Source organism: Phyllostomus hastatus, unplaced genomic scaffold, assembly GCF_019186645.2.
Source record: "Phyllostomus hastatus isolate PE091 unplaced genomic scaffold, TTU_PhHast_1.1 phas_contig_113, whole genome shotgun sequence".
NCBI lineage: Eukaryota > Metazoa > Chordata > Mammalia > Chiroptera > Phyllostomidae > Phyllostomus > Phyllostomus hastatus.
In genome coordinates this window covers 14,861,021-14,880,339 of record NW_025333530.1, presented here as the reverse complement: position 1 = coordinate 14,880,339, position 19,319 = coordinate 14,861,021, and the positions used below count along the sequence as shown (strand labels likewise).

The following is a 19,319-nucleotide window of genomic DNA, read 5'->3' as shown; positions in this document are numbered from 1 at the left end:
ACCAAAAGTCCATATAAGTAGCATTAAATTCAAAAGCTACTGTCAAAGCACATGTGTATGTGTATGCTCAAATGCAGAATACACAAGGAGACTACAATACCTGTAATGGGAAAAGGCAATGAATAAGATAATTATTTTCTCTTAAAAAAATCATTAATTTTTCATCTTAGATCCCATCATCCTGAATCAGCAAGTAGACACCGAAGTATGAGACAACAGTCCACTAAACATTCGTTTTATAATATTCTTTATTTGATTAAAGAATTTGCCTTCTTTGTATATACTGGAATGTTATATTCCCTATGTATTTTACAGGGTTATAAAACATCTCTCATTTTAAATATTACCCCAAAAGTAATTTCAGAAAAAGAAGTTTTTGTAAAACTAAACTTTAAAAAAAAAATGATATGGACAAGCAACTCGCAAACAAAACTGGATTAATAAGATTCTTGCCTATTTAACTACATGACAGATTTCTTGTTCCAGTCCCCTTCCTAAAAAACACACACTCTTCACACACGCGCACACACACACAAACACACACACAAAAACCCTCACTTGGAAACCAAGCTAGAGATAACGATTCTTCCCTGATGCAATTAAGGGAAAGGGAAAGGCCAGAAATTTCTTTGGCAAACAATTCCATCCATGACCATTTATGTGACCTCTTTGCTTCAAGTAAAGTATACTTTTCACAGGGAAGACCAATGCTGTTCAGAGTGGGACTGGTACTCTCCAAGCAGCTGACAGTGCAGAAGTCATTTATTGTCACCTGCCTCTTCCCCTGCCTGTGGTTGCAGCCTGATAACTCCACCAACCTTTGAGTGCAATACTGGGTTAAAAGCCAGCGATGGGATGGCTAATGTAGTTTTTTCAATTAAAAAAGTAATGGATGGGATGGAGCTAAAAAATAACTACTACATGATGACACTCAATAGAAAAGTCTTAGAAGAGGAAAAGGGGAGGATTTCAGAAACATGGAAAGATGAGCTGGTGAAAAAAAAGGTGAGCAGACTAGAAGGAAATGGGAGTATACACCAGCAATCTAATACATACCAATATAATCAGCTGCCTCTTGAAATCCTAAAAACCTGGCGTTGGAAATAAAGTCTCCTTGATAGTTTAGGGCCAACGGGATTGGCACAAGGATTCACTGAACCCACAGGCTCCAAAATCATAACCTCATCTCTTGCTAGAAAAGGACTGATGACACAGACAACAGCCAGAGAGAGAGAGAGGTGGTGAATCTGAGGAATGTGAATGGATTACAAAGACCATGAACTATTATATTTTAGCTGAAGTATTCAAAATGTGGAGTAATTGAAGCCTAGGTAGCACCATCAGTAGACACAATTACCTGTGGATGTGAAATCCGTAACTGGACATGATCATTCTCCTAAATATTGAAATGGGGGCTGTGTCATTTGAAAGCTGTTACTCAGCTAATATTCACTATACTGTTCTAAACCAGCCTAAAAATAAAACAACCTGGCACAAGAGTGGAGGAATGAATGGATATAGGAAAAGGTCACGAGACATCCTTATTTTTTTAACTTCTAGACTCCAAACACCTTAAGCAATTCACTTGTATAATCTAAAAATCAACTTGGATTAGATCAATTTGTTCTAGGAGTACTAAATAAATACAACACCTATATACAGATAACCCAGTGCTTGAATGTATAGACAGAAAAAAACTGAAGGTAAAGAAAAGGAGTATGAAACATTAAAATTTTCTGCAGAGAAAACTTTTAAAAAACAAAGTATGAAATATAACTATATTTAGGGATCAAAATAGAGGAGGAACTTAGGCAAAGGCCAAGAAGGTGTTTAACTGGGGGCATTCTCTGGAGAGCTTGCTTTCCTGCCAGCCTGTACAATATGCCAAAGAAATCAGCAGCCTTTCCCTTTATGTTTGTGTCATTTCTTTGCCAAAGAATGTCCCTGTGACTTGAAACACTGAGAGTGAGTTGAGGGTCCTTGCGCGCTGAGCATCGTGCATTACACTAAGGAAAAAAAAGGGGTCTCCAATGGCTTGTAGATTTGGGGGGGGGGGGACTCTTCAGCCACTGTTGGCTTCTTCTTTATTAATTTGAAAGTTTTCCTTTTCAGTTTCCTCCTCTTCATATTACAGGATTTCATACTTATCCACTAGGAAAGTGGTCTCTGTGGAAAACCTTACTGGGCTATTCCCATCGACCTGGGTCACTTTGGTTACCTAGAAAAACAAAGAAAGAGTAAGGTAAAGCAAAAGGAGAGTGAGCCTCCAAGATGCTGACTAAATTCTCAGTATATAGCAGATCAGATTTCCTAAAAGCAGTATTAAAAGTCAGTCAGAAATGCTGAAACAGTTCAATTCATGCCCTGACCAGTGTGACTCAGTTGGCTGGGTGTCATTCCACAAAGCAAAAGGTCACCAGTTCAGATTCCCCTGGTTGGAGTACATATGAGAAGCAACCAATTGGTATTTCCCTCTCACATGGATGTTTCTCTCCCTCTCTCCCACCCTTGCCATCTCTCAAAAAATAGATAAATAAAATCTTTTAAAGAAGAAGTTCAATTCACAACAAATGTAGCTAATAGTATCACTCTCTCCCATCAACATAATCAGCAAGCTTTCTGGATAGAAAAAACAACTGTTAGGATGAGACATACAGTGGTATTAGGCACAAGATCCAGAATGAGTGGCCCCTGCCCAGGCCTTACCATATAAAACCTATGAAGTTCATAGACATTCTACCAGGATGATCAATTAACATTTGGACCCAAAATGCAGTATTCTAACACTTGGAAATTATTTGTCTGATTTGTTTTCAAAGTCTTACTAAGCTTTTCTATCATACTCATTTTTTAGATCTAGCTGGGTCCTTCTAAAGCTATCTTGTCTTTTCTTTTTAATAATAAAACATGTATAGTTTAATGAATTTCCTGTAACAATGATGCCTATAACGGCACCAACACAATACTTGAACCATTGATTCACGTTTTTTAAAATTTTTCTTTTAGCCCTGGCTGGCGTAGCTCAGTGGATTGAGCACGGGCTGGGAACCAAAGTGTCCCAGGTTCGATTCCCAGCTAGGGTACATTCCTGGGTTGCAGGCCATAACCCCCAGCAACCGCACATTGATGTCTCTCTCTCTCTCTCTCTCTCTCTCTCTCTCTCTCTCTCTCCTCTCTCTCTCTCCCTCCTCTCTCTCTCTCTCTCCCCCAAAAATAAACTTAAAAAAAATTTTCTTTTAATATATTTTTTAAAGATTTTATTTGTTTCTTTTTAGAGAGGGAAGGGAGGCAGAAAGAGAGAGAGAAACATCAATGTGCGGTTGCTGGGGGCCGTGGCCTGCAACCCAGGCATGTGCCCTGACTGGGAATTGAACCTGCGATAATTTGGTTCGCAACCCACGCTCAATCCACTGAGCTACACCAGCCAGGTATAATTTTTCTTTTAATATTTTATTGATTATGCTATTACAGTTGTCCCATTCCCCCTCTTCATTCCCCTCCACCCTGCATATCCCCTCCCACCTACATTCCCCCCCTTTAGTTCATCTCCATGGGTCATACATGTAAGTTCTTTTGCTTCTACATTTCCTATACTATTCTTAACCTCCCCCTGTCTATTTTCTACCTACCATTTATGCTATTTATTCTCTGTACCTTCTCCCCCTCTCACTCTCCCACTGATAACCCTCCATGTGATCTCCATTTCTGTGATTCTGTTCCTGTTCTAGTTTGTTTTTGTTTTAGGTTCAGTTAATAACTGTGAATTTGTTGTCATTTTACTGTTCATATTTTTTTCTCTTCTTTTTCTTAGATAAGTCCCTTTAACATTTCACGTAAGGGCTGGGTGATGATAGACTCCTTTAACTTGACCTTATCTGAGAAACACTTTATCCGCCCTTCCATTCTAAATGAAAGCTTTGCTGGATAGAGTAATCTTGGATGTAGGTCCTTGCTTTTCAGGACTTTGAATACTTCTTGCCAGCCGGTTCTTGCTTGTAAAGTTTCTTTTGAGAAATCAGCTGACAGTTTTATGGGCACTCCTTTGTAGGTAACTATCTCCTTTTCTCTTGCTGCTTCTAAGATTCTCTCCTTTCCTTTAATCTTGGGTAATGTAATTATGATGTGCCTTGGTGTGTTCCTCCTTGGGTCCAGCTGTTTTGGGACTCTCTGAGCTTCCTGGACTTCCTGGAAGTCTATTTCCTTCGCCAGATTGGGGAAGTTTTCCTTCATTAATTTTTTCAAGTAAGTTTTGAATTTCTTGCTCTTCCTCTTCTTCTGGCACCCCTATGATTGTATGTTGGAACATTTGAAGTTGTCCCGGAGGTTCCTAAGCACCTCATTTTTTTTTTGAATTCTTGTTTCTTCATTCTGTTCCAGTTGAATGTTTATTTCTCTCTTCTGCTCCACATCATTGATTTGAGTCCCAGTTTCCTTCCTGTCACCATTTCCCTTTATTTCCCTTAGCATAGCCTTCATTTTTTTCCTCTAATTTGTGACCACATTCAACCAATTCTGTGAGCATCTTGATCACCAGTGTTTTGAACTGTGCATCTGATAGGCTGGCTATCTCTTTGTTGCTTAGCTGTATTTTTTCTGGAGCTTTGATATGTTCTTTCATTTGGGCCATTATTTTTCTGTCTCAGGATGTCTGTTTTATAGTAAGGGGTGGAGCCTTAGGTGTTCACCAGGGCAGGGCAACCCACTTCGCTGCATTGTGATGCTGTATGTGGGGGAAGGATCCGAGAGGGAACAGTGCTGCTTGCTCCACTCTCTGCTGGTTTTCAGTCACTTCCCCTGCTACCCAAAATAAAATTGGGCCCTTCTGATGCTGATTCCCTGGTGGGTGGGTTTGCGTATGTTCTAGGACCCTGTGTATCTCCAACAGACTACCCTGCGAGGCTGGGAGTTTCTCCCACTGCTGCCTCAAGCCCCACAGGTGTTTTCAGTGAGAGGCCTTGAGGCTTTATGTCCCTGTGTTGGAACTCTGGATTGCGAGGTCTTGCTCCCCCCAGTTGTTCCTCCCGGTTTATCTGCACGTGAATGTGGGACCGCCGGGTCCACCAGCCGCCACCTTGCCCACCCTGGTTCTCCAGATGCTGCCTTGGTCCTCCAGATGCCACCCTGGTCCTCCAGATGCTGCCTCGCAGCGTGGCTGCGAGTCCTCTCTGCCAGGCTGCCTGTCTCCACTCCTCCTACTGGTCTGGATGAATGTGTCTTCTTTAACTCCTTGGTTGTCAGACTTCCATACAGTTTGATTTTCTGTCAGTTTTGCTTGTTTTTTGTTTTTAAATTTGTTGATGTCCTTCTTTTTGTTGTGTGAGGAGGCACAGTCTGTCTACCTATGCCTCCATCTTGGCCTGAAGTCTCCTGATTCACATTTTCTAATGAGCTTTTCTTTCTTTCTTTCTTTTTTTTAAAGATTCACTGGGGACCCAGCCCACAACTCACCCATGTGCCCTGACTGGAAATAGACCCAGCGACCCTTTGGTTCGCAGGTCAACGCTGAACCCACTGAGCCACACCAACCAGGGCTCTAATGAGGTTTTGAGATGGCAATTATACTACCTATTCTTTAAATGGTCCCAAACAGGAAAACATACCCATTTCTATCTTATGTCTTAGGTTCAACAATATGTGCTCCAATACTGATGGGGTTATGCCAATAACCCAGAGGTAAGAAAGAGAATTACTCTTTGGAAGCATCCAACAGAGGTGGATTATAACCTCCTAAGCTCTTACAGAAGGGCAAAGATCATCTAGGAAGATAAGATAGTGCTAGAATAATAAGCAAATCAATGAATCAAAGGGGAACAAGACTATATATACTGGGTCCTTGTACAGCAAATTAAAAAGTGGAAGAACAAGGAGTTAAAAACAAGGAAGAGTTCACAAATTTCTATTGTTTTGCCTACCTAAAGGACAAGATTTGCAACAGAATTAACTCATGATTATCTGTGCTTATATCTTTTTTTAAAACAGATTTTTAAAATTTATTTTTTAGAGAGGGGGAAGGGAGGGAGGAAGGGAGAGAAACACCAGTGTCACACAGGAACATCATCAATTGGCTGCCTGACTCTCACATGCCCCCAAGTAGGGACCTGGCCTACAACCCAGGCATGTGCCCTGAGCAGAATCAAACTAGTGACCTTTAGGTTCTCAGGCTAACACCCAACCCACTGAGCCACGTCAGCCAGGATTGATTATCTGTATTTATATCTGTGACATAAACAATATAAAAGAATGTATCCATTTGTATTAAAATCACTTTTGGGGGGCAGTAATTTTACCTTCTAAATAAAACATTTTTTTCTCATTCCTTGAGTTAAACCAAGTGACATTACAAAAGGCATTACAAAACTATGTGTTGGGTGTTTTGGCAAATGGATCTCAAAATATGAGATTATAAAAAAATAGGCAATTAAGGGATATACATACATCTTGCACAATACATAAGTATATGTATTTATATTCAATGTCTTTACTTTGTCTGATCTAGAGAGGAAAACTGAGGTAAAGCGGGTGAAAAATATGACCAAGATCAAACAATGAGCCAGCAATGGAATGGGCAGGGAACACCAGCTTTTCTGGTTTTTTGCTCTGACCATGAAGCCATGCTACCTACCACTTTCCTCATTTAGGCTCTATATTAAAATGGTGTACCTGTATGTTACAGTAACTTTTTTTGGAGATGAAGGAAACTTGAACAGGAAAGAAATCATTGGGCTGCCCGGCAATGCTGAACTCGAGGCTGCCACTCTTATTTTTGGCATCAATCACTGGCAGGCACCACTCCAACGTATTTCGTCGACTGTCATGTCGATATTCACCATCAATCTCACCAATCACTGGTGCACCAACACCAGATCTGTTACAAGAAACATCCATGTCAAGTTAGTTGTCCAGAGCTGAAAAAACTCTGCCAAGGAAAATCAGCCTTAAATCTGATTATGCTCCTCAAATTCTGCCCACTTTTATATAGTCCAAAAAAAATTAGGCTCCCTAATAACTTCAAGGATCACAGTCCCAGCACCTTGGCTAAGGGTCTCACTCATTCCCTTTGTAGGTACAGATATATACAACCATAAGTAATTGGCAAATATGCCTGTTCTAACATATGGAGCTAGCTGGGGACTGAGACTGACAAATGTGTGAAGTGGAATATATTTCTAAAAATCTGCACTAATAGTTTGCTGCTGTATCAAGAAGGAATTTTAATATAATGTAGCTCTCTTTATAGGTGACAGTAGGTAAAGCAAATTAATACCAGGGGGAAACTTTAAATACCATTATATAGTTACTTAGAATGGAATGAATTTAGGCCTTTGAGAGAATGCTTTCAAAGATTTTAGAATGTTTCAGCATTTACGGTAGCTGAAGCCAGTGGATTTATTTGATTTACAACCCATAAGTGAACTTGTGTTAAGAGAAAGCACAACTACCCACTGACAAAATGCAAACATGATGGGAAAAAAAGACATATAGTTGTCTGTAATCTGCAAAAGAACTAGTTAGAATGTACTTTGCATCCCCACACATGGCTGCCAGGCAGTGTGACCAACTCCTATTCATTCTAAACTTACCATCTTTTAACTCACCAGTGACATGCAATACTTATAATAGGGGCAGGGTAAATAATGGAGTCAAAGAAAACTTTAAGGATGATACAACACAATTAACTCTTCCCTATCAATTTTATGGTCCCAGTTGCATATATGTTCTTTTTGCCCTGTTCCAAATCTGATTCTGATTTGATCAGTTTTAGATAGTAGGGTAAAAGATATCTAAATGTTCAATAGTCTAGAAGCTATTGAAAAACTGAACTAAGACATAGGAAACTACCATTGCCACAATTATAGGGTAGATAGAGAGGCCTAAACATAGTCTAGTAAAGTCCCAACAAACCCACATCTGCTACCAATGCCCAAGACCTACAATGGTTCAAGGCAGCCACCTACTGTTCTGAAAGAAGAACCAGCTGTGAAGAATAAGACGGTTCCCAGTTAAAGGGGATACTAGTAATAAAGCCTATTTTTAAAAATGGAAATAAGAATGACTAAAACCAGACCTCGTCATATAAAGGCCTAAATTATCAAAAAGGAAACACACTTAAAAATTAAATTAGTTCCATTTCTCTGCAACAATAACGAAGCAATATTAACAGTAAAGGTACATCAAAAATACACTTACTGGGTGTTCATGGGGTATGGGAGGCTAAGAGGTAAAGGAGAGGAGATGGGATTTCTTAGTAAAGTAGTAATAGTGTACACTCACTGGAAATGACAGTGAGGAGATAAACTTAAGGTAGACAGTATTTCCAGATGAACTTAGAAAGCAGACCATTTAAACACACAAGGCTCTGGCTGGTGTGGCTCAGTGGCTTCAGCACCAGCCTGTGAACCAAAGGGTTGCCAGTTCGATTCCCAGTCAGGGCACATGTCTAGGTAGTGGGCCAGGCCCCTGGTTAGGGGTGTGTGGAAGCAACCAGTAGATGTATCTCTCACACATCAGTGTTTCTCTCCCTTCCTTCCCCTCTCTCTAAAAATAAATAAATAAAATCTAAACACTCAATAATAACTTTTGTGGGCAACAGACACTTTTGTTAGCTTAATTGTGGTGATGGTTTCACAGACATATACATGTCAAAACCCAACAAAATGTACAATTTAAAAGATTTTATTTATTTTTAGAGAGAGGGGGAAAGAGGGAGAAAGAAAGGGAGAGAGAAACATCGATGTGTGAGAGAAACACCAATCAGTTGTCTCTCATAGGTGCCCCCACTGAGGACCAAACCTACAACCCAGGCATGTGCCCTGACCAGAATCAAACCCGTGACCTTTCACTTTGCGGGACATCGCCCAACCAACTGAGCAACACCAGTCAGGGAAAAAATTATAAAATTCAAATGTGTAGTGTACTGCATGTTAATCACACCTCAATAAAGCTGTTAGAAAGTTTATTGAAACTAATCTAGATATCCTTTGTCGGAAAGAATCAGTAATTCCCTTGAAAACATTCTCATCTTTAGGTGAGAGTTTAGAGAGCAAAATGAAAAAATTCATTCCAACAGACTCAATTTCTTCAAGAGTTCAAAACAGAAAGTAAGCACTGGCTCCTCCTCCTGGAAATCTTCATTACTACATGAACAAACTGAGGACCAACATCTGAAAATAGCTCTAGAACCTGTTTGCTTATCAAGTCAGTAAACTTCACATTCCTTTTGAAGTACAGCTCAATACATTTTGACAAATGTATATAATCTTGTACGCACAATCACAATCAAGTCATAGAACATTTCCACCATCTCCAAAAGTTCCCTCGTGCCCCTTTGTACTTTGCAGTCAAATGCCTTCTTCTAAAACAAAACAAAAACCTCCTGATTTCTATGCCAAGAGTATTAAGAGTATTACCGTTTCTGAATGTCATGTAAGTGAAATCACATAGCATGTACCTTTTTGTACCTGGCTTCTTTCACAACTGGTCTTTTTAAGAAGTATCTTAGAATGAATAGCCAGTTAACTGCTGCCTCCAAAACAAGTTCCAAAAGACTAGGTCCTTAAACCCAATATAAAAAAATGATTACATGGGGAACACCACTTACGGGAGTGGGATGGTAATAACCACATCATTTAGTTCTAAATTATCTTCTTGTAGCTCGTATTCTATGTTGACATCACAGCCACTTCCACTTTCTGAGGGCCAGCAGTTAACTGAGGAGAAAGCAAAGCAGGCATACTAGAACATTAGAAAAAGAGTAAAGTTAAAATGGCAAATCAAAGCTGACAGCTGTGCACCTTAAACATCCTAATGTAAACTATTATAAATAACAACTTCAACATTAAAACTACTAAAAAATAAAACTAATGATTAAAATACACAAAATGCAGCAGGTCATTTTCTCAAAAAGAATTCTGTTATGGCAATGAAGACAAGAGTGTATAAGCCAGGGCTATTTCTAGTTCTCAGCAGACTATCTTAGTGGGACTGGCCAGAAGCACTTACTTGTCAGTGGAATAAAAGATTCCTCTGTAGTTTGTAGTCTCCACTTTAGCACCCCTACGTCACTGTTGACTGGAAATGACTTCTCTGGATTCTTCAAGCCAATGAGAGATTCTGCAGTAAAAAGTTTTTTATCTACATTTGGATGGGTCTGGAAAAAAAAAACAACAAAACAAAACAGAAAGAAAGCTTCTGAGGCTTAGTGTAAGACAGGAATAAATTCCCTCTGGTCTTCCATGGCCCATAATCAAAACACCTCAAATAGGGTACCTAAAAAAATCCAATTCTTTATTTTGAGGAAAGATTTCACTTCTTTAGAAGACTTTAAAAATTTAAACTATTTAAAAAATAAGTAAAAAAGTGACTGCAACTCTAAGTCATTTTATTTGTAATTGAGAAGTTAATTTTGTAATTAAGAAAGTAAAAAGACCTTTAACCAAGTCCTTTCCAAAAATACTTCACAGGGAATAGCCTTGTGGTGAAGTCAAGCTTGCCAACTAAAAGACCAGGGTCACACATTGATCAGCTATCTAGGCCAGATGGCAGCCCTAAAGTTGTTCAAACTCTGGCCTAGTAAGATGAGCTAATCTATTTTTTAAAAAATTGATTTCTACCCGGCTGGCATAGGTCAGTGGATTGAGCGCGGGCTGCGAACCAAAGTGTCGCAGGTTCGATTCCCAGTCAGGGTACATGCCTGGGTTGCAGGCCACGGCCCCCAGCAACCGCACATTGATGTTTCTCTCTCTCTCGATCTCCCTCCCTTCCCTCTCTAACAATAAATAAATAAAATCTTAAAAAAAAATTGATTTCTAGAGAGAGACAGAGAGACACAGTGATTTGTTGTTTCACCCATTTATGCATCCATTGGTTGATTTTTTTAAGATTTATTTATTTTAGACAGAGGGGAAAGGAGGGAGAAAGAGAGGGAAAGAAACATCAATGTGTGCTTGCCTCTCATGAGCCTCCTACTAGGATCCCAAACTGGCCCACAACACAGGCAAATGACCTGACTGGGAATCAAACTGGAGACCCTTTGGTTCACAGGCCAGCACTCAATCCACTGAGCCACACCAGCCAGGGTTGGTTGATTATTATGTGTGCTCTGACCAGGGATTGAATCCATGACCTTGGAGTTTCCAGACGACTCTCTAACCAACTGAGCTACCAAGTCAGGGCCCTAATTTTTTTTTTTTTTTAAAGATTTTATTTGTTTATTTTTAGAGGGGAAGGGAGGGAGATAGACAGAGAGAGAAACATCAATGTGCGGTTGCTGGGGGTTATGGCCTGCAACCCAGGCATGTACCCTGGCTGGGAATCGAACCTGGGACACTTTGGTTCCCAGTCCGCGCTCAATCCACTGAACTACGCCAGCAAGGGCTCCTAATTTTTTATTTTATTTTTTTAAGTGGGTTAAAATGTTTTATTATTATATACTTATTCTATGAAAAGGTGAACTAATATTTCATCTCAAATATGAATACAAGTTTTCCTATTGATCATCTCCTCCACCCCCCCTTATTGTTGTTTAAAGCCCTAATCTTTTAAAAAGAAGTTATGTTAGGAGAAAAGAAGAAAAAGATCTAGTAGCATTTGGACAACAACCCAAATACAAGCCTGCCTGGAAAAATTCCAGCCATTGTTAATATGAGAATAGGCTGCATGACATCAATGTCATCTGGCAGCCATGGAGAGTGATTTAGAATGTGCACATGTGAACAATAACAACTTCACTGTACTAGTCAGTGGGAATGATAGACGCCTTTGAGTGAGCATGCGTATTGTGTGGCCATTGCATTCAAAATGATTGAGTGAGTAGAGCAACGAATCTGCATCAAATTTTGCATTAAGTCTGAACATTCCCCGTGAAAGCTATTTAGATGATTCAGAAGGCCACAGCTATGGTCAACTGGTGGCGGCTATATCACCACAAGCACATGCTCTTGTGGTATCATGTCTTGTGCAGAGTTTTTTGTTGTCGGGTTTTTTTGGGGGCAAAACATCAAATCAACCAGGTGACTCAGCCCCCCTACAACACTGATTTGGCGCCCTGCAACCTCTGGCTTTTCCCAAAACTGAAATCACTTTTGAAAGGGAAGAAATTTCAGACCATCAATTAAATTCAGAAAAATACAACAGGGCAAGCTGATGGCCATTGGGAGAACTGTGTGAGGTCCCAAGGCACCTACTTTGAAGGGGACTGAGGTGTCATTTTCCTATGTACAATGTTTCTTGTATCTTCTTCAATAAATGTCTCAATTTTTCATATTACATGGCTGGATACCTTCTGGACAGACATCATATACTTTATCAGTCAGCAAAGCTGGTGTCAAATAATAGAAGCACTACTTCTAAAAGACAATTTGTGTTGATTATGGGAAGAAAACAAAATAGACAAAAGCACATTCTTCCCTGAAAAGCCTTCGTTCCTGTGATAAGAGATATGAAATCAATCGTCTGAATAAAATGTGACAGGAACAACTGTAATAAATAAAGAATATCTCATACATATTCAGGCAGGTGAAACACACTTATTTTTTGTAAGGATTTTATGCACTTTCCAAATATACCATTAGATACTGCCCTTCAGACAACAAAACAAGCACTGGTAGTTTATACAGTGGCAGAGTGAATTTGGTTTTGTAACCTGTTTTTTTTTTAAGTATTTTATTTTATTTTTTATTTTAGAGAGAGGGGAGGAGGGAAAAAGAGAGGGTGACAAACATTGCTTGGTTGCCCTCCATACATGCCCCAGGAAACCCCAGCTGCAACCCAGGCAGGTGACTAGGAACTGAACCAGTGACCTTTCAGTTCCACAGGATGATGTCCTACCAGCTGAGCCATACCAGTCAGGGCCATAACCTGTTTTAATAAAATATAGAATACTTCCTGCCCTGGCTAATGTGGCTTAATGGGATGGGTGTCATACCAGAAACCAAGAAGTCACCAGTTCAATACCCAGTTAGGGCACATTTGGGATTGCAGGCTAGGTCTCTGGCTGGGGGTGTGTGAGAGCCAACCGATAGATGTTTTTCTAGCACATCAATGTTTTCTCTCCTTTCCTCTCTCCCTCCTTTCCCCTCTATCTGCAAATAAATAAATAAAATCTTTTAAAAATAAAAACAAAAGATAAAATACTTCCTTATTAAGCCTAAAACTTTTGTTTTTTAAAAAACTATTATGTCCAGCAGTGGATTCCTAAATGAATTCTTTTTAATCTTTACATAACAGATAGGTTCTCTCTGCACCTTTATAAGTATAAAATAATTTATTAGGTTTTAAAATGACTTTTCATTCAATTCCCGTATTTTAGCCCTGGCTGGTGTGGCTCAGTGGACTGAGCACCGGCTTGTGAACCAAGGGGTCACCAGTTCGGGCACATGCCTGGGTTGCAGGCCAGGTCCCCAGTAGGGGGCGCATGAGAGGCAACCACACACTGATGTTTCTCTCCCTCTCTTTCTCTGAAAATAAATAAAAATATATTTTTAAAGGCTATTTTACACAGCTGCTGCTGATCCCTCTCACATGGCTTGAGGAGAGATTTAATGCCTCACGATATCCACTATATGCAATAAATTGACTTCTTTTCTATGCATCTAGAATGGCACAAGTTATACAACCTTAATAATTTTCTGTGTTCTGTGGTCTATATGAGGAACTCCAGTTGCGAAGACTGTATTAGGTAGACAAATAAAAAGTCTTTTCCTCCCTCCCTCTTTCATTGTAAGAATACATTTACTAAAGCTGGGGACAGTGAAAGAAGAGCTCAGGGTAGAAGAAGCAACAGAAGAGAGCCTAGGTGGGACTGCTTTGGCTCACTGAAAAATCAGAGAAGCCTGGCTGGTGTGTGGTTCAGTGGATTGAGCACTGGCCAAGAATCAAAAGGTCATGGGTTCTATTCCTAGTCAGGGCACATGCCTGATTCAGGCCAGGTCCCCATTTGGGAGTGTGTTGAGAGGCAACTGATCAATGTTTCTCTCACACATCAATGTTTCTCTCCCTCTCTTCCCCTCTCTCTAAAATAATTAAATAAAATATAAAAAAAGGAAAGTCTGAGAAAAAGGCGGCCTTTGGGACAGGATCAGGGGGTAAGCCCAGGATGAGCTGCCCCTGCCCACTGCTCCCCTGGTCACAAGTCTTGTGGAGATCCTTAGAGCTTAGGAGATGCATACCTGAGGGGGAAGAAATATGTAGGTGTGTTCCCAGAAAGGAGAGAGCACAAACAAAAGTCTTTACACACCTGCAGCTGCACCCCTTTCTTATCTTCATTTTCCACGTGAAGACGAATGCGACCAAATTTATCATCCGAGATCCTCAGCATGATCATACCATGCAACTCCATATTCTGTAGCCCACCGTCTCGGCCACAGGTCAGTGTAATTTTCTCCTCAACCTTCATATGCACACTGTAAAGAAAAAAATAATACATTTGTTTAAAAAGACAGAAACCAGAACTCCACTTCTTCAGGTGAGAAGTGGAGGTGATTTACCCATCTACAACTAATTTTAAGATGCTGCTGCTATACAGGGTTGGCAAAAATATGTTTACAGTTCTGTGAGTGTGAAAGTTTATTCTTGGTTTATTATTTATTAATTACTGTATTATTTTCCATACAAACTGTGAGCTTACTTTTATCCCACTTTGTATCAAAATTTAAAGCATTATACCCTTCAATTCAGCAAATCTCATCCTACAGATAAATTCTGACTCATGTAAACAATGTAGTAAGTTATCCACTAAAACACTGTTTATAATAGCAAAAGTTTGGAAACAATTTAAATGTTCATCAATAGAGAAACGATTAAATAGATAAAGGTATCATATCCACAAAAATGAATATTAGGCAGTTGTGGAAAAAAGTGAACAACAATTTTAAAAGCTTTTATTTAAAAATAACTTCAAGTATTAAAAATTAAAATTATACCTATAATACATGTAGAGGGTTTTTTTTTTAAACCCTCAACCAGGGACATACTTACGGATTTTCTATAAAATATTTTTACTTAGAGAGGGAGGGGAGGGAGAAAGAGAAGGAGAGAAAGATCAAAGTGTGAGAGAAATATCGGTGGGCTGCCTCTCGCACTCCCCCCCAACCCAGCATGTGCCCTGACAGGGAATGGAACATGTGACCCTTCAGTTCATAGGCTGGCAGTCAATCCACTGAGCACACTGGCTAGGACAACTGATGGCCTCTCACATGCCCCCAAACAATAGCCAGGCCTGCAACCCAGGCATGCGGCCAAAAAGGGAATCAAAGAGGCGACCTTTTGGTTTGTAGCACTGCACCCAACCCACTGACCCACAGGGATCAGGGTTTCTTACTGATTTGAGAGAGAGGGAGCACAGGAGAGGGCGTGAGGGGATGTTGGGGGGGAGGGGGGAGAGAACATACATCAATGTGAGAGAGGAACATTGATCAGTGGCCTCCCTTACGTGTCCTGACTGGAGACCAAACCTGCAACCCTTTTTTTGGTGTACAGAATGATGATCCAACCAACTGGGCAACCAGCCAGGTCATGTATAGCCTTTTTACCCACTATTAACATTTTATCCCATTTGTTTTATCATTTGCATACTCTCTATCAATAGTATGTATTTGATTTTTTTTCACGAACCATTTAGAGGCACATAATGTACATTGTGGCCTTTCCCCCTAAATATGGCAGAGTACATTTTGTAAGAATATGGATATTCTCTTATATAACCATAGTACTGTTATTAACTTCGTAAATTTATATTGGTACAATACTGTTATCTAATCAACCATCCATATGCCAATCTTGACAGGTGACCAGATAATGTCCTTTGGGTAGAAGTGCAAGATCCAGTCTAGGTAAGGCACTGCATTTAGATGTCATGTCTCTATAGCTTCAAATTAAGGAAATTCTTGTCTCCAAAATAATCAAGTGAAAAAAGCAACTAGAAAATGTGTCTAGTATGTTACCATTTATGTATAAAAAGGGGAAAAACATACCACATATATTTTTATTCATTTATATACAGACTATCCCCCTCAGAAAGATACACCCCCAAGAAAAACAAACAAACAAACAAACAAACAAACAAACAAGAAACTGGTTAACACTAGTTGCCTCCAAAAAGAGAAACTGGCCTGGCTAGGCAGAAGTAAGACTTTCTGTAATACCATTTGAACCTTTTGAATTTTGAACTATATACATGTATAACCTAATAGAAAAAATTAAGTAAAATAAAAAGTGCTGCTGCTATGGGCAATTATTAAGTATAATCTATCCATTTTTTTTTTTCCATATTCTTTACTAAAACTATTTTTACCCCTGTCCGGCGTGGCTCAGTTGGTTGAGCATCGTTCCACAAAGTGAAGGGCTGCCCATTTGATTCCCTGTCTGGATACACACCTGGGTTCAGGCCAGGTCCCCACTTGGGGGCTTTGAGAGGCAACCAATTGATGTTTCTCTCCCTTTCTTTCTCCCTCCCTTCCCCTCTCTCTAAAAATAAGTAAATATAATCTTAAAAACTATTTTTAGGTGGGTGAACTGCCAAGGCTAAAAAGAATATTCTGGTATCCAACTTTGTTTTCTGTTCCCACTTCTGTTCCTAGAAACAGAAGCAAGACTCAAGACCACAAAAAAGCCTATCTTAAGACAACACCGAGTCCTATTTACCTTCACAAGTGTTTGCACCATGCTCAAGAAGTATTTCATCATTTAGAAAAGAGTCTCAAGTCCTCTCTAAAATGTGATGGTCTCTAACATCTTTTTAAAATAGTGTCAAGCCTCTGTTTCACTCACAGCAACCATAGGAGCTTTAATGATTGAAAAGATTTATCCCTATGTAACCCTGCCCATTTCATATAGAACAGAACATACAAAATACTTTTATGTACACCTGATAGAGGTATCCTCTCAGACTCATTTTACATTTGCCCTCAAAACCATCAACAACAGTAGGTCTGGGTTTCAGGACAAGAAATCTGAGTCATGTTTGTGAACTTGATACCTATCACTTAAAAATGTTATCAACCAGTACCACAGTCTTGAGATAAGAAATCAAAATGTTCTACACTGGGTTGAACTACTTAAAAGGCAAAAGATAATATGCAAATTTGCTGTTAAAGATATTTATAAATTTCACATTGAAGATAGGTTCTCCAGAAACTGTAATTAGAAAAAGACATGTCAAAATACAGTATAAGGGCGATCACAGCATTAGCTCTCTAATTCAAGGCCATTTTAAGAGACAAGCACACACTAGGCATGCAGATAGGTTATTTTTTTAATTTACTAAACAGAGTTGATAAAAGGTAAGTCCTAAACTTCCCTGTAAATACATGGCTGAGAGCCCCTAATTATTTTTAAAGTAAAAAAGAAAGACCTCACGTTAATGACCTAGAATATACCCTAAGTCTTTTAAATCTGGAAAAATTAAAAGACACAAAAAGAATTTATAGTGGAATGAAATAAAAATTTTTAAACATTACATGGTCTGTCCTTACAGAAAAGGTTACTACTTACCTTTCCATGTTAATGGGTGGAACATGCACTTTGGTTGCTTCAGACATACGCTTGCCCATATTGGAGGACACAATAGTTTCACCTTCGGATTTCAACTTGTCCACAAAGTTATCTACTTCCTTTCCTTTGGCTCCAAGTTTCAAAGCCTTGCTGGGGCCTGAAGGTCTAAGTGGAAGAATACAAAATAGGAAAAAATACACACATGATTTAAAAATAAAACCTAAACACACATTAATTAATAACTCCCTATCTTTGAAGCTTTCTCTGAAGCCATTCTTTATGAGGAATGTGAAGAACTCAAGGGAAAAACCCTAGCGTCGCAGTGTTTAGACTATTCCCTGCCCAAACTGGTATCTGAGTCACTATTAACATGTGAGCTTCAAGTACCCAAAGATCAAAGCTATAGTTTTGTAAGCAGGCATGATCTGATGAAAACTTTGTATCTTCCATCCAGATAAATACACCCTTGCACAAACTTTTACACATCATTTCATGTAGTCACAAATTCTCCTTGAAATCCTTTCAGGAACACCAGATCAAAAATCCATGTTCCATGAACAGTTAAATTTCACTCCTCTCCCAAAACAGGGCAACTCTCATAGGAAATTGAGGTTGTGGTATAATTTATAAAAGAATTCTCAGCCCTGGCTGGTGTAGCTCGGTGGATTGAGCGCGGGCTGCGAACCAAAATGCCACAGGTTTGATTCCCAGCCAGGGTACATGCCTGGGTTGCAGGCCATAACCCCCAGCAACTGCACATTGATGTTTCTCTCTCTATCTTCCTCTCTAACAATAAATAAATAAAATCTTTTAAAAAAAATAGCCCTTCCTACAAATCTCCAACCAAAATGCTTAAAAAAAAATTCTCTTATACTCAAAAGGGAAAAACATCACATTCAGATTTCTCCTTTATCCCTATATAATGTAGCCAAATTCAATTTTATATCTTCCTTCACCAAGTCACCCATTATTTACTGCTTGCCCCAAAATCAGACATCACTCCAAAAAGACACATATAGCCTTCATCTGCCATTCTAGGGCTGCTGGTAACACACTGGATTATACCTGGCTGGCGCAGGTCCCACTTTTGGTTTATCAGTTTCAATGATGGTCTCTGTAATCATGGCAGCTGTGCTGCCTCCAGAGACTGAAGAACTTCCAAATCCCCCAAATCCTGGTGCTTTTTTGCCCTGTCTCTCTGCATCTCTTCGGGCCTGCTGTAATTCCTTTGCTTTACGCCGCATTTCAGCCTTGGCTTCACGTTCTTGAGTCTATGAAAGGAGACATACGTATATAGATGTGGCTTTGAGTATAGCCTACACTAGCAAATAAAAACAGGATAATCAAATAAGTGATACCTAAAAGAAAGATATACAAACCAGCAGTCCCAGAGAAGAAACTACTTACCTCCCTGACTGCTCTGAACACCTTCTCCTCATGAGAATCCATTTCTGTGAAGGTTCTGATCTGTGCCAGATTAACATTCTCCCGGTATCCCAGGGCAACAATTTCATCAAAAGCAAAAATCAAATCAAAACAGTGATCAGATATTTCATTCTCCTCTAAGGCTCGGCAATATTCAGGGATCTAAATCATGGACAGCAATGGAAAAGAAAGATTCATCAGCAGTTATGTTTTTCAAGTCTTATCGTTTAAAGTACACAAATTTTAATAAACCCAAATCCCTTTATTAGCTCCTTTTACTCTATTTTAAGCAAGACTTTGGTTTAAAATCTTTGTTGTATGCCTATATCAATAAGCCATTTTCTTCTGTGTTTCAAGAAGTTCTTTTATAATTGAGGTTTTATTGATTTTTTAGAATACAGACATTT

General features: G+C 39.3%; 1 protein-coding gene across 2 annotated transcripts in view; it reads right to left on the bottom strand.

The window, feature by feature from the left end:
* Positions 1-230: 230 nt before the first annotated feature.
* The window catches only part of ARCN1 (archain 1), a 36,957-nt gene continuing 17,868 nt past the window's right edge, over positions 231-19,319 (bottom strand). For both annotated transcript variants that reach the window (XM_045838932.1, XM_045838934.1), the window contains 8 exons: positions 18,895-19,074; positions 18,553-18,758; positions 17,488-17,652; positions 14,234-14,399; positions 10,000-10,147; positions 9,599-9,707; positions 6,661-6,865; positions 231-2,218 (listed from right to left, as the gene is read on the bottom strand). In XM_045838932.1, coding sequence (XP_045694888.1) covers positions 2,129-2,218; positions 6,661-6,865; positions 9,599-9,707; positions 10,000-10,147; positions 14,234-14,399; positions 17,488-17,652; positions 18,553-18,758; positions 18,895-19,074 — 1,269 coding nt within the window. In that variant the 3' untranslated portion in view covers positions 231-2,128. The remainder of the gene's footprint in view (positions 2,219-6,660; positions 6,866-9,598; positions 9,708-9,999; positions 10,148-14,233; positions 14,400-17,487; positions 17,653-18,552; positions 18,759-18,894; positions 19,075-19,319) is intronic.